The 13,857-nt window shown below is 43.8% G+C and overlaps 1 protein-coding gene across 1 annotated transcript in view; it reads right to left on the reverse strand.

The window, feature by feature from the left end:
- The window catches only part of COL4A4 (collagen type IV alpha 4 chain), a 99,062-nt gene extending 85,930 nt beyond the window's left edge, over positions 1-13,132 (reverse strand). Inside the window, exons 1-2 of the mRNA XM_063086665.1 lie at positions 13,097-13,132; positions 12,919-12,996 (exon numbers count right to left, since the gene is read on the reverse strand). Coding sequence (XP_062942735.1) covers positions 12,919-12,996; positions 13,097-13,132 — 114 coding nt within the window. The remainder of the gene's footprint in view (positions 1-12,918; positions 12,997-13,096) is intronic.
- Between the last annotated feature and the right edge of the window lie 725 nt (positions 13,133-13,857).

Consider the following 13,857-nt stretch of genomic DNA (forward strand, 5'->3'; position numbering starts at 1 on the left):
CAGCACTGATCCCTCTCCCTTCATACTCATCTCCTTCCTCCCCTGGCCCCAACCAGGACACCGGCTTTCTCGCCCTTGCTGAGCAAGCTTTGTCCTTTCACAGCTTTTGCATGCACTAGCCTGTCCCAGGACTTCCCACTCCCCTCCCCGGCTGACATCTGTCACTGGTCCGTGAAAAGATTCTCCTGGCCTCCCAGTCCTGCCTTTGGAGTTAGTGGTCTCTCCAAGATGCCTCTATAACACCTCTCACCTGTTACTAGCACCCTCTCTTTACCTGTGTGTCCCTCCCAACCCCACACCCACTGCACTGGGGGCTCCTAGAAGGCAGAGTCTAGGTCATGATGATAAGAAAGGCAGAGGAAAATAAATGCTGAACAAAATAATGAGGTCAGCCCCACCCCAACCCCAAGGGAAGACATGTGGAAATGCTTTCTTAAGTCTCTGAACTGCCATCCCTAGAATATATTGTAGTAGTTGTGCAAAATGGCAATGATTCCACACCAAAGTGTGCAGAGCACAACTCCACACTGTGAGCAATGACCCTAAATGCAGTGATTTGCTGTCTTTTTTGTGTTGAGATAGAACGTAGGTGTTATTACACCTTTATTTCAAACATATTAATTTGCAAATATAACCCCTATTTTGAAAGTGAAAAAACTAACATAAACATGAAATGTCTCCTTTTTTACAGCCAAGAAGACTTTGGGACTTTACATTTAGTGCTGTTTTTCATATTAATAGGTATTTGCTATATGACACATTTTTGAAATAAATATATTAAACCATAGGTAACAGTACTGAATTTGTCAGAAAGCTGCTCATGAAAATTTCCCAAACAACAATCTTTGAAATAGTCATTTGTTAGTTCACCCAACTTAAGAAAGTAACTTATGCATATCAATGTAGAGAATAATTCTATTTTCATTAAATTAGTTTATATAAAATAAGGGTCAGTCAGTAAAAAAATACTATGCTTACAAGTAAGTATTTGAGCTTACTTATTTAGAAGACTATAATAGAATTAGCCTCAGGATGAACAGGCATAAATAACAGACCCATAAAAGGCATTTTTATAACTAGAGAGTTATTCAATAATCACAGGATTTTGCATCACTTTAAAAAATCTTTTTTTGAGAAATATTCATCCACTCCTAACCCTGCACCCTCCACCCATGAATAATAACATGATATAAAACAGTTGCTATACAAGATTCAGTCTAGCAAGAAGAAAAAAACTGCCCAGATGTAGTATCTCTGATTATTATTATTATTTTTTTTTTGCTATGGTGTGCATGGAATTGGCCTCTGTGGTTTATGATTTTCATCGTGAGACAGTGAAGTCAGAAAACAGATCCACAGTCCAGAAATGACAATCTCGGCTGGACAGCTGAGGAAACTCTGGGATGCCATGCAAAGCTGCTAGATCATCTCTTTCTTTCTCTTCAAAGGCCAAATTGACACGAGGGCATCAGACTGCTATTTGTGCTCCCTACAGCAGCAGTAGGCTCCCGGGCCAGCTGTGCAAATAAAGGATAAAGGAGATCAGGGCGGACACAATACTGCATGCCTCCCTGTCTTCTGAGGCCAGGGCATTCCTTTAGGATTTGGTCCCTTGTTAACTGTCTAAGTCAGGAACGTCTCTTGAGCAGGGCCAAGATCAAATTCCTGTTATTTCACAACAATTTAAGTACAGACAAAAAGATAAGAGGATATGCACGTTTTTAAAACCAAAATCTTCAAATCAGCCTTTTTGGCTGCCACTGATCTCCTTGCCGTCGGGGACCAAACCGTGTAGAGAATGACAAAATGTAAGAAATCCTCTGTCATGTTAGCAGTATAAGGATTGGGAGAAATAACTACACATAGAAAACTACAAATGTATGCACAACCGTGCGTTTTCTGCAACTACTTCATGCTCTTTCCCAGCCAGAATGTGAGTTAGCTCAAAGTATAAATGAATGAATGAATGAACGAATGAATGAATTAAAAAATAAGAAAGATGCTCTCATTATATTAATTATATAGAATTTTCCAAATCACCATGACGCTGGTCATCGAAAGTGTCATAGGATGAAGGACTGTATTTATTGAGCTTGGTTATGTGCCCACCATCCCATGCCTTACCTCATTTAATGCAAACAGCAACACTGAGAAATGTGGAGTATTAGCCCCGTAGAAATGATAAAAGCTGACAGGAGGTATAACTTATTCAAACTCACACGGCTAGTAAACTTGAATCCATACCTGGACCAGTCTCTCCAAAACCTCTCCCTTTCCACTACCTCAGCCTGGCACAACAGAGGGTCCTTTTGCTAAACCACCCTCATGCCATGCCCCGAGTGACATTTCAATCCCTGCCAGCTTCATCTTATTTTAAAACTTAAAAAAAATTACAATCCACATGTACCCTATGTTCTTTTATAAAGTTTCCTTGGGAAGCAATATTATTCATCAAGTTGATTTAAAGACCTCTATTTGTGTGGTTCTCCCATCTAGGTTTCTAGTCCCATTCTGTATCTCCAGCTGTTTCCTAGGAACTTTCTTGGATCTCCTGCCCCTGTGCATTCACACTGATCAGGTCAGAGCTGAGCTCCTACCTCCCAAACTAGCTTCCCTGCCTCCTGCTTCCCCGTCTCTGCAGCTGGTGCCTCTGTTCCCACCCACATCTAAGGTCACCTCCCAGCTCCCAGCTTTGGCTCACCCTCCTTCCCTCATTTTCCATGTCCCTCCCCATCCCAAGACTATCACATCTTGCTTTGAACTAAATCGAGTCTGTCTTACGGTCCTCCCACTGCAGAGCCCTAGGCGCGGTCTTGTCATCTCTTGCATGGGGTACCCAAGCACCAGCCTCCCCTGCTTACCTAACCCCCATCTTCTCCCCACTCCCCCATACAACCACCTTCAGTCTTCCCTTTCCTTGTGTCACTGCTTTCACCAACACCTCCAGTGGCACAATCTCCCTCCCACCACCCCAGCCAACCTTCCCTGCCCTTTCCACACCTCACCCTCTGCTCCAAGCGCACTTGTTTGCCTGGGCGATGGCAGCCTTTCTTCAGGAGGAGCTCAAATTCTACCTTCCTCCCACTGAAAACATGATGATGGTAACAGGAACAGTGACAACGCTGCCACGCATTGAGCACTGGATCTGTTCTAGGCATGACATAGCGCTGTACATGCTCTTCATGGAATCCTTGCAACCACACAAAACAGAATGACACCCCCGGTATCTCATTCCTAAAGGAGGAGGCTGGGGGCTCGGAGAGATGAAGTGAGTGGCCTGAGGACATGCAGCTGACACCCGGGGAAGCAGAAACTCGAACCCAGGTCAGCTGATGTCCGACCTGCTGCCTCCTTTTTACCCCAGTCCTCATCAATTTCACTCTCCCCCAGCCTCTCATGTCTGCCCTAAAATAATGAACACCCGCATAGACTCATCACCTACCTTGCACCAGTAGTCTTGTGCATGCTGCTTTACTTAATGGCTTCTAGTAAGCTTTTTATTGTTTTTTTAAATTTTATTTTAACATTTACTTGTACATATTTGTAGGGTATAGTATGTTATTTCAAGACATGTACACACTGCATAATGATTCACTTAGGGTAAATAGCATAGTTTTGTACCCATTAGTCCCCACACCCTCCCGCCTCATGCCCACCCTCCCAGCCTCTGGTAACCCTCATTCTACCCTCTCTTCTCTTCTATGAGAATCACTTTTTTTCTTGTCTTAGATTCCACATATGAGTAAGATCATGCGATATTTGTCTTTCTACGCCTTTTTTTTAAAAGCTAGTAAATAGATAGAAGCTAATAATTACTCAGGAGTATCAGCCAGAATCCCGAAAGGAAATAGACAGCAAATTAAAATTAAATAACATGAAGAAAATTGAATAAAGAGATTATTTACAAGGGTGTGAACAGTGTTTAGGAAAAGCAACAGGAGGGACTCTGGTGATAGTAGCAGCAAGAAACAATATCACTCATGCCTGAAGGGTGAAGAAAAAGTTACCTGACCCCAGAGAGATCCACGTACATTTTTATTTCCACCCTGACACCTTGGCCACTGTCTTGCACAGTGTAAATTCTAAACATATACTCCTGGATTACTTAATTGATTAAAAGTCCTACAAGTATAGTTAAAATGAACAAAGAAACATGCTTTTTAATGTATTTCTCATTTTAATGCTTGCCTTAGTATTCTTGTCCTATTATTAGTCTCTTGCTCTTTTTTCTTTCTTTAATGCCTAATTGTAATACAACAAGTACGCCACTAGGTGTCAGGACAACATCACTCAAACCCTCACACAGGCCTCACTATACAGCATAAGTGCTTTCCCCAGTTCCTCCAGGGTCCTCCCCTAAGAGTGTTGCAGGATATCAGGAAGAGTTACAAATATGAATAATGAAAAGTGTAACTCAAAGAGTAGACAGTCCAGGAGACTGGCGGTGATGGCGGAGTATTTTCTTGTGCCTTAAGTTGATCTCACTTGGGGATAAAGCGATTGATTGAGCCTGGAGTCACACCAGCCAGGGATTTTTAGCTGTGTTCATATGAGGGATCACGGTGCAGTGGAAAGAAGCCTGTGTTGAGAACCAGAAGACAGGGCTTAGCCTCTGAAGTATAAGGTCACCCACTCTAGAAGACGGCAGTAGTATGGGCCCGACGCAGTGTGTCTGCTGTGGGAACTGCATAAGGAGTGTTGAGCGCCCCAGTGAGCTCCCCGGTGCGCCCCACTCCAGCTGATTCTCCCTCCTTCCACTCTGTTCTGTGTCCCTGTTCCATGGCCTCCCCCTGTTTTCCCCCACCCGTCTCTTCTGTGCAGGCTCCTCTTCCTCCTGCTTAGAGATCCCCTGGAGCTCCTCAGGCTGCCCTGGCCACTTTCCACGTTCCCTTGTGCAAACTCATCCATCTCCATGGGGTCAGCTGCATCCACAGTCAATCTCTCATTTCCCTCCTGAGCCCAGATCCATCTTTCCGAGTGCCAGCCACATATCCAACTGGCCCCAGGCTCTGCAAGTCCAAAACTGGACTGCTGACCATCCCCCACATGTGTTCCTCTGCCAAATACCACTGTCCGCACAGCAGCTGATGCCTCCACCTGGGAGTCATGCATGCACATCACCACCCACTCTCAACTGCCCCACATGGGTTCTTCCTCTCATTCCTATCAAGTCTGCCTCCCACACATTTCTAACCCCCATCCACTTCCCCAGCCTTCACACCCACCCCCTTGCTAAGCCACTGTGATGCCCCACCTGGTTGTCTCCTAACAGGTTTTCCCTAACATTACCCCTCCTTACCCCCAGCTATGTTCTCCAAACAGTAGCCAGAATGATCTTCTTACAGGCTGTTCCTTCCCTTCTTAAAACCTTTCAAAGACGTCTGATTGCGCAGGATAACCTGCTGCCTTGCCCGCTACAATTGAACCTCTCTCCAGCTGCCTTGCAGCTCCTCCAGTGTGCCAGCCTGTCTCCTTCCCCCTCACAGCCCTGAGGAGCAGCTGTTCTCACTTGTAGGGAGTTGAACAGTGCCCACGAAATAATATGTTCATATCCCAATTCCTGGAACCTGTGGCTATAACCTTAGATGGCAAAAGATGTGATAAAGTTAAGGATCTTGAGAGGCAGAGATACCCTGGACTATCCAGGTGGGCCCTAAACGCTATTCCGCATATCTTCACAAGAAGGACACAGAGGAAGATCTGATGCAGATGCACAGAGAAGGCCACGTGAAGACAGGTGCACAGACAGACTGGAGTGATGCAGCCAGGAGCCAAGGATTGCCGACGGATGCCAGAAGCTGGAAGAGCCAAAGAACAGCTTCTCCCCTAGAGCCTATGGAGGGAGCCTGGCAATGCCAGCACCTCACTGTTGGACTTCTGGCCTCTAGAACTTATGAAAAAAATACATTTCTGCAGTAATTTGTTACAGCAGCCACAGGAGCTCACACAACACTCTTCCTCCAGGCTGTGGCCAGGTGACCTCTAATTCCAGCAGGCCCAAGCTCACGTGTTAAACTGTGGCTCCCTGGGACCCTCTCCACCCCACCCCACCCCACCCCCATCCCCCACTTTCATGCAAAAACAAGTGAGGCCACCAAATTATCCAGCAGGGAAGGAGCAGGAAGCTTTGGCTCTTTTTCCTTGATGCACCCAAGCACCTTGTCAGGTACCCAGAAATACCAGCTGGGGGGTGGGGGGATCTTGTCTGTCTCTCCTGCTGGACTCTAAGCTCCAGGCTACAGGGGCTTTCTTTGTCACTAAACCCCTCGGGTCTTGTCTGATGCCTGGCACATGGCAGGTGCTCAATGGTTAGTTGCTGAATGAACAAAAAGGTACAGATGCTCCCCTACTTATGATGGGGTCATGTCTCGATAAATGCATCAAAAGTTGAAAATATCATAGCGAAAATGTATTTAATACACCTAACCTACTGAACATCACAGCTGAGCCTAGCCTACCTTAAACGTGCTCAGAACCTTTACATCAGCTTCCAGTTGGATAAAAACGATCTAACACAAAGCCTGTTTAATACAGTGTTGAGCATCTCGTAATGTACTGAATAATGTACTGAAAGTGAAAAAGGATGGTTGCATGGGGACTCAAAGCATAATTTCTATTGAATGAGTATTGATCTCACAGAGTCAAAAACCTGAAGTCGGGGACCATCTTCATTATTATTAATGGCAGTTAAGATCAAATGACAGAGAAGTGTAAAAATAAGTACCGTGGAGACAAAGCTGTTTCCCTGTGATTTCTTGGCAAATTATTGAAAATGGTATGTGAGTGGAGATTTGGTTTTCTTTCCTAAAGATTTTACAGTTCTGCATTTTAACTACCTTAGTCAGATGTCACCCTTGCACTAGAGAGGTGTTCTTATTCTCACTGCTTCCCATTGTCCTATAAATATTTCTCAAAAAGTATGCCCTGCTTTTGGGTGCACCTGTATTGCTGGTCCTTATTTCTCACCAAGAACAGGGCTGCCTCGGTCAGTCATGACCTTGATCCTCTGAGTTCAGCATGGCCCCACATTTGCTGAGCTCTGCACCCGCCTAGGCTGGGTTCACACTGGGTCACAGAGCTCGGCAGTTGTTGCTATGGAATTGAACTCCACATGAGGAGACCAAAGGCCCTGCTGCAAATCACTGAAAATTTAATGAGGTGACTGAACAGGGCAGATACACCAAAACCTACCTTCAGCCCCAAACTGCAACTAGGATTCCTAGCAAAGGTTCTGTGATATTTGCTCTCTTGTACATTTGGCCTGTTTGGAAAATATATGATACATACTACAGTGTAGAAGGCAAATATAAGCTTGTTCTCTCTCCCTGCTCAGGCACAAATGAGACATTTCAAGAGACTTGTCAGCATACTGAAAACCTGTTAGCTGGTGTTTTTCTTCTATATAGATATCAGCTACACTGCTACTTCTACCACTATGATTATTAATAGACCACACAGTATAAAATGATGGGCACGGATCCTTCCTCTATCCCTAGGCCTCCCAAATCCTGTTCAGAAATACTTCCTCAAGCACTTACATAGGAACTGTAGGTTCATTTTTTCAGCTTTTGCAAGTTTTCTATTCTTCAAAAATCAAATTATTACTCCTGACAGGGGGAACACTTTTACAAGCTAAGTTGGAGTTGTAAATTGCAAGCTGATGAGCTGAATTCCACTTGAAATTTTGTTTAAAATTAGGCACTGGCTTTTAAAAAATCTGAATTCTGGTGCTTTTTCATGACAAATGCATCGTCCAGCTCCCTGCAGTCCCCAATGTCCACGGTCCCATCCCAGGTCCCCTTCACTCAGTTACCTGCTGTCTCCTAAAGGCATCTGAATCTGTCAACTCAGACAGGGATTTCGTTTTTCAGAGAATTCTCCAATAGCAACAGAATGAACCAGAGAGTTCGCAGAGGAGGAAGATGTGGCAAGAAAAACAAAGCAGCAGAACCAAGGCTAAGGGGTTGGTGACGGACAGCTCTTCTAAATTCCAGTTGTGTTGGAATTTGTTTCCATTGAAATAGAACATAATTGACTTACATGAACTATGGGACATAAAATTATTGCTCTGAGCCATTTATCAGGCTATGGTTAGACTGTCCTAAAACACAGCTGTGTGAGTGATAAAGAGATGGAATTCTAGAACTTTGAGTGCGAATAACTAAATTATTTGGAAAACGTTAACAATAATTAAAATTTCCCAAGTAAATTCCATTTTTATCATGGAATACAGGCTCTTAGGTGCGTAAGGGACAAGTAGATGAGACTGCAGAAAAAATACTTGTACACTTTTTAGTGATTTAACATTCCCAAAAGAAAGAGTGACTCATTAATGTTTGGTTTTGGCTTTCAAACCAAGAAGACTAAGACAATTCTTGAGTTTTAAGCCATTTGACCTCCTTGTATGTAAAACCACCACATCACAAAGTCTTGTTGATTTCACAGTTGCTAAACTCCCTTTAATGGTAAATGGTATGAATCTATTTTTTTCTTGAAAAAAACTATAGAAGGTGTGTTATTATCATCTTAAAGCAGAACTTAGGTCCAATCCTAGTTCGTAAGGACATGTAATTTTCCCTGCAAGGAGGCAACCACTAAATACATAGAGCTTCCTCCCCTGAAGCTGATAAAAAATAATTTAAAATCCTGCCTAATGTCACCTCATCCACATCCTTAAAGGGGGATTATAATGAGGTTTTTGGAAATGTTAGGGCATACTCACAAATCATTTTTGGAAACCAACTATAAAGCTGTCATAAGCGAAAATCCATGCCCCATATCCCAGAACCACAGGATGTTGGATCTGGGAGACACAGGACCAGGCATCTAGTACAGACCCTTATTTCCTAGGTGAGAGCTCTGAACCTGAAAAAGGTCAGCAGGATAAGCTCCAGTCTCCCACCCTCAGCCCAGAGCTCTTTCCAGGATGCCATTGTACTTGTAAATGCTCTGAGTGCTGCAATCGTCCTATTTGCTGCTGCTGCTGCTGCTCAAAGTGCATATTTCTGGCCCTGCCTGAAATGCACAAGGGAATTTGAACTGTGTGAGATTACTCCTTTAGTAACAGGCTTAAATGCTAGTGCTGGGGGGAGAGGCTCCCCACTAGTTCTGTTCCCCCTTCTCTTAGATATTCAGGTGCCCTTACAGATACCCTAGGTTGGCGTGGCCACCAGCTCAGGCTCCCCAAACTCGTCCAGGCTGAAGTCTGAATTTTAATGTATTGTTTTATGTGTATTAACTGCCTACTAGGTGCTATCTACTGTGATAAGCTCAAAGAAGTACTAAAAACATAATCCCCTGTTTCCAGAGGGGAGAAATGAAGGGAGTCTTATACTTCTAGACTGTGCACTATGGGTCAGGACTCAGAATAAACTTTGCACACGTGTTCTCAGGGCCCCCTACTTTTACGGAGTGTGTGCTTGTGTTCTCATCATCAAGAGGACGGGCACATCCACACTCAAAGCCAACCAGAGCTGCAGGTCAGATAGGAGAAGTACTCAGAAGAGAACCAGGTCAGAGCCTGCCAGGGGGTCCCCTGAGAGAGACGGCGGCACTGGCTGGGATGAGCAGGAGGCCTGACGGGGTGGCATCTCCGCTGAGTGCCTTTAGGAAAGGTGGCGAAGACAGAAGTAGAGTGGAGGTGGGAAGATATTCCAGAAAAGGGTAGAAAGGTGGGAAAATTCAGGTTATCTTCAAGAGAGAGCGAGGCCCAACCAACGCAGCTGGAGAGAATCAAAGGGACAGTTATGGTGATTACAGATGGAAAAACAACTGCGGCTAGGCTGCGGCTTCCAGTGATGAGGCTGAACTTTATTCTGCAGGTAGCAAAGGAGCCCACCTTTGGTTCTCTACTTTAAATATATCCCGGCTCCACTCAAACTCTAGCCCTAGTCGCCAGCTAAAATGCTAACTACAGCCGTTTCCTGGCCCAGGGCCAGCCCTGCTTGTCACCAATTGCCTTAGACACAGCAGTTTTGATGTGGCTCTTGAACAAACACTAACCCACAGGAGAGAAATAATTTCCTTCTTAGGACTACCCCACTATACCACTAATGGGCTGAGCAACCTCAGGCCGATCCCTCAAGCCTCTGGAATTCAGTATATTCCTATTTGCATCGTCCACCCTGAGCCATCACTGCAGCTCAGGAGATGGGCTGGCTGCTAAAGCCAAACCACCTCCTAGTCATACACAGGCCATACTCCCAAATTCTCAGCTGGAAAATGTCACCTTGCAGCCTTCACATGGGGAACCCATCTGTCTCCGGACGTACAGAGATTTCCTGGTGTTGTACAAACAGCCCTCCCTGACCACCCAGAAACAGGGACACACCCAGCAGAGTGCAGCTCAGCACCGTGAGCCTTCATCACCCCGAGTCTATCTTAGTGGTGGCAGAGTGCATCCTCCACACATGCAATGGCTTGTGATTATTTAATAGCCCAAGGAAGTGGAAGAAAAGGACCAATGGGGTGAGAGAGGGAAATGAGACTTGGTTAGATTAAGGAGTCCACCCAACCTCAGAAAGTGATGCTAACACCGGAGTGGTGGAACCTTAGTGTAATCATGTTTCTATGATCATGGAGCAAAAGCTGGGGTTGAAGGCAGACACCTGGGTGTGATTCCTGGCTCTTCTATTCATTAGCAAGTTATTTAGAACTCTTGGGAATTCAGGTTCCTTGCCCTGTCTCACAGAGCTGTCGTGGGGTCAGAGTAGGGCTTCTCAACCTCAGCACTGTTCGCATTTGGGGTTGGATCATTCTCCGGTGTGGGTCTGTTCTGAACATTGTAAGATGTTGAGCAACGTCCTTGGCCTCTACCCATTAGACACCAGTAGCACCCTCTCCACCCGGCTGTGATGACCAAAATCTGTTTCTGGACATTGCCAAATGTCACCTGGTACAGGGTGGCAGGGGAGAAAGCAAAATTGCCCCCAGCTGAGAACTGCTGAACTAGAGGGACTGAGGCTTGTAAAGGCACACAGCACAGCTGCAAAAACAATTCTTGGACCCGTATGAATTGGAGGACCCACCAAACTGGCTTTAGCAAAGCAACTGTCCCTCTGTTTGGTCTCCTCACCCCCTTCCTGCCAAAGAGCTGATTGAATCCATTTTCTTGGGTATCCAGTTCAAATGTCTTAAAAAAAATTTAGATGCACTAAGTTTTTTTCTTTTGTTGCTGTTGTTTTCTTTTTTCATTTGTGCAATTTTGATATGTTTATAGTAATAACATCACACAAAAGCCAGGTTTTTTTGTTATTTCTAATTAATTTGCACAATTACATGGAAAAGCTAAAGCACTTCTTAGGTTGCTAGTTTTTAGTGTCCTAACTTTGTTTTCTTGCAGCTTCAGTTTTAAAATTATATCCTGAAAGTGGCTTGAAAAAACTCAAGATAAATTCTGGTGACCAAAATTTTTGATGTATTGAAGCAGCAGCTAAGTAGTTTAAGTATCAGGGGATTTGCCATAACTTATGCTTGATACAGTAGCTGCCTACAGTAAAATAGTTCAGCAAGGAACCCCATATGAACTGCACATGAACTGTGTGAAAATAAAGCAATGTCATGGGAGAAACACATAGTCTCTCTCCTCAGGAAGATAATGTTTCATGTAGACTGATCTTTACTGAATCATTCTTTTTGAATGTCATTGACATTGATTTGGACACTGTTATGAACTGAATGTTTGTGTCCCCCCCCAAATTCATATGTTGAAATCCTAACCCCAATTTGACGGTATTAGGAGGTGGGGCCTTTGGGAACTAATTAGGTCATCAGAATGGAGCCCTCATGAACGGGATTAGTGCCCTTATAAAAGGAACCCTAGAGAGATCTCTCTCTCCATCATGTGCGTGTATGAGCAGACAGCCATCCACAAACCAGGAAGTGGGCCCGCACCGGACACCAGGTATGCAGGCACCTTGATCTTGGACTTTCCAGCCTCCAGAACTGTGAGAAATAATTTCTGTTGTGTAAGCCATTCAGTCCATGGTATTGTTATAGTAGCCAGAATGGATTCAGACATGTTTCAAAAGAATCATTGATCTGACTCAAAAATTGTCCAAGCTTCCGAAACACACTCCTTTCTTGTAAGATCGTGAGAGTATTCTGATTCAAAGAATTGCTTGATCTAATACGTCAGCACAAATGAATTCATAAGCTGCCGTAATCTGCTGTCAGAACATAGGGGAAATGTTAACAAATGTTCAAGAGATGAGTAACCAAGAGGGTTCTTGTGCTTTGCAGAATAGAGAATCTAGTGTACTCATCAAGAGACTAGTTCTGGGTGGACTTGAGCAAGACACTAACCTGCTCTGTGCTTTGGTCTCCTGCACTGCAAAGTTGGTAAGATAAAAAGGTGGTTGTGAGAAGTGAATGAGCTGAAACATTTTGAGCACAGAAAACAGTGCCTTGCTCATCAAAAGCATTCAATATATGTAGCAATTGTTTCAATTAGAATACTATGCCACAGGTTTCAATTGGTGCTATCCAAAAGTAGTCTTGTGGTGAAATGTCTGGAAAGACTGCTTTTAACAAAGTTAAATGAGGTTTTCCCCCCACTTACTGCAGTATTTCTCAGAGCCTTCAAAATGCTGATATGTAACACAAATACCAGGATGGTAACCCAGCATATACCATTTGATACCAGGACCCTTTCTTCATAGGGCAATGCACAAGACTAGAGTCGCATAAAACACTGGACAAATCACTGCTTCGTAGGCTATCTTCTAAGCCTGACACACAGTCTAATATAATTGGGATTGCTTACCAGAAAATTGATCAATGTGAAAAACTTTGATTGTAAAAGACATAAACATTACCGACTACCAAAACATGCTAAGGCTCTGGAACTACTTAATGTTAAATATTCACAATCATTCAAAATTCAGGTATGCTGTCCATATTGATTTTTATGTCACTTACCCGAGACCCCTTTTCAGGAAAGCACTGGCAAACAGAGCAATCTCTTCCTCCGCAAGGGCCGATATATTTCTTTCCACTCTGGAAAGTGAAGTATCTTATTTAGTATACAGGTACTCATCACTTAGTTTGATACATAATATATACATTATAACAAGCACTCTTGGTTTATCTAACTCACGAGAGTTCCACAGTACACTTTGACCTTTGAATCCATTAGAAGAAAAGACTAATATTGATGTATAAAAAGGCAAAAAACTTACACTGTGGCTTAATAATAAGCAAGAAGCTTGTATTATAAGCAAGAAGCTTCTGAACCCGAGGACACTGAAGAAAAAAAGAGAAACAGCCTTCTTCTGAAGGCACTTTTCTTTAACCAGAACCTTCTGCAATTCTTTTTTGATCTACTAAGTTATGAACAGTCTCAGAGTATAAACTCTGCAGTTAGGCAAACCATAAGTTCACAATGGAGCCTAGTTTAAATGCCAGGCTTGGCATTTTTTAGTCTTTACCACCCCCCAACCCCCACCCTCTGCCCCTTGCTTTACCTCCAAGGTCAGCAAGGGCACGTCTCCCCAATGGAGTTTTTCCCAGGACCATTCTCCAGCCAGTCATAGCCTTGGGCTTCAGATTAAAACTATTCTTCTTACAATTTGTTCATACTCCAGGATGCTTCCTCTAACGCATCCCTCAACCAGAAGGCTCCTGAACTTGAATAACTGGGGCCCTTTCCCCACTTGAGCTAACTTTTCTTCTACACTCTCTTTAGAGAGTCACTACGCACACACATAGTCCTTTAGTGAAGAATCAGCACCTTATTCTCACAAATCCTCATTATTTATATCCAGATTCACCAGGTACCTCAACACAAAAGTATAGTTCCAGAGTGACTATTTCTTTTTTTTTTTTTTTTTTTTTTCAGTTCCAAACCTAACTTCTGTT

The sequence above is a fragment of the Cynocephalus volans genome, chromosome 1 (genome assembly GCF_027409185.1).
Source record: "Cynocephalus volans isolate mCynVol1 chromosome 1, mCynVol1.pri, whole genome shotgun sequence".
NCBI lineage: Eukaryota > Metazoa > Chordata > Mammalia > Dermoptera > Cynocephalidae > Cynocephalus > Cynocephalus volans.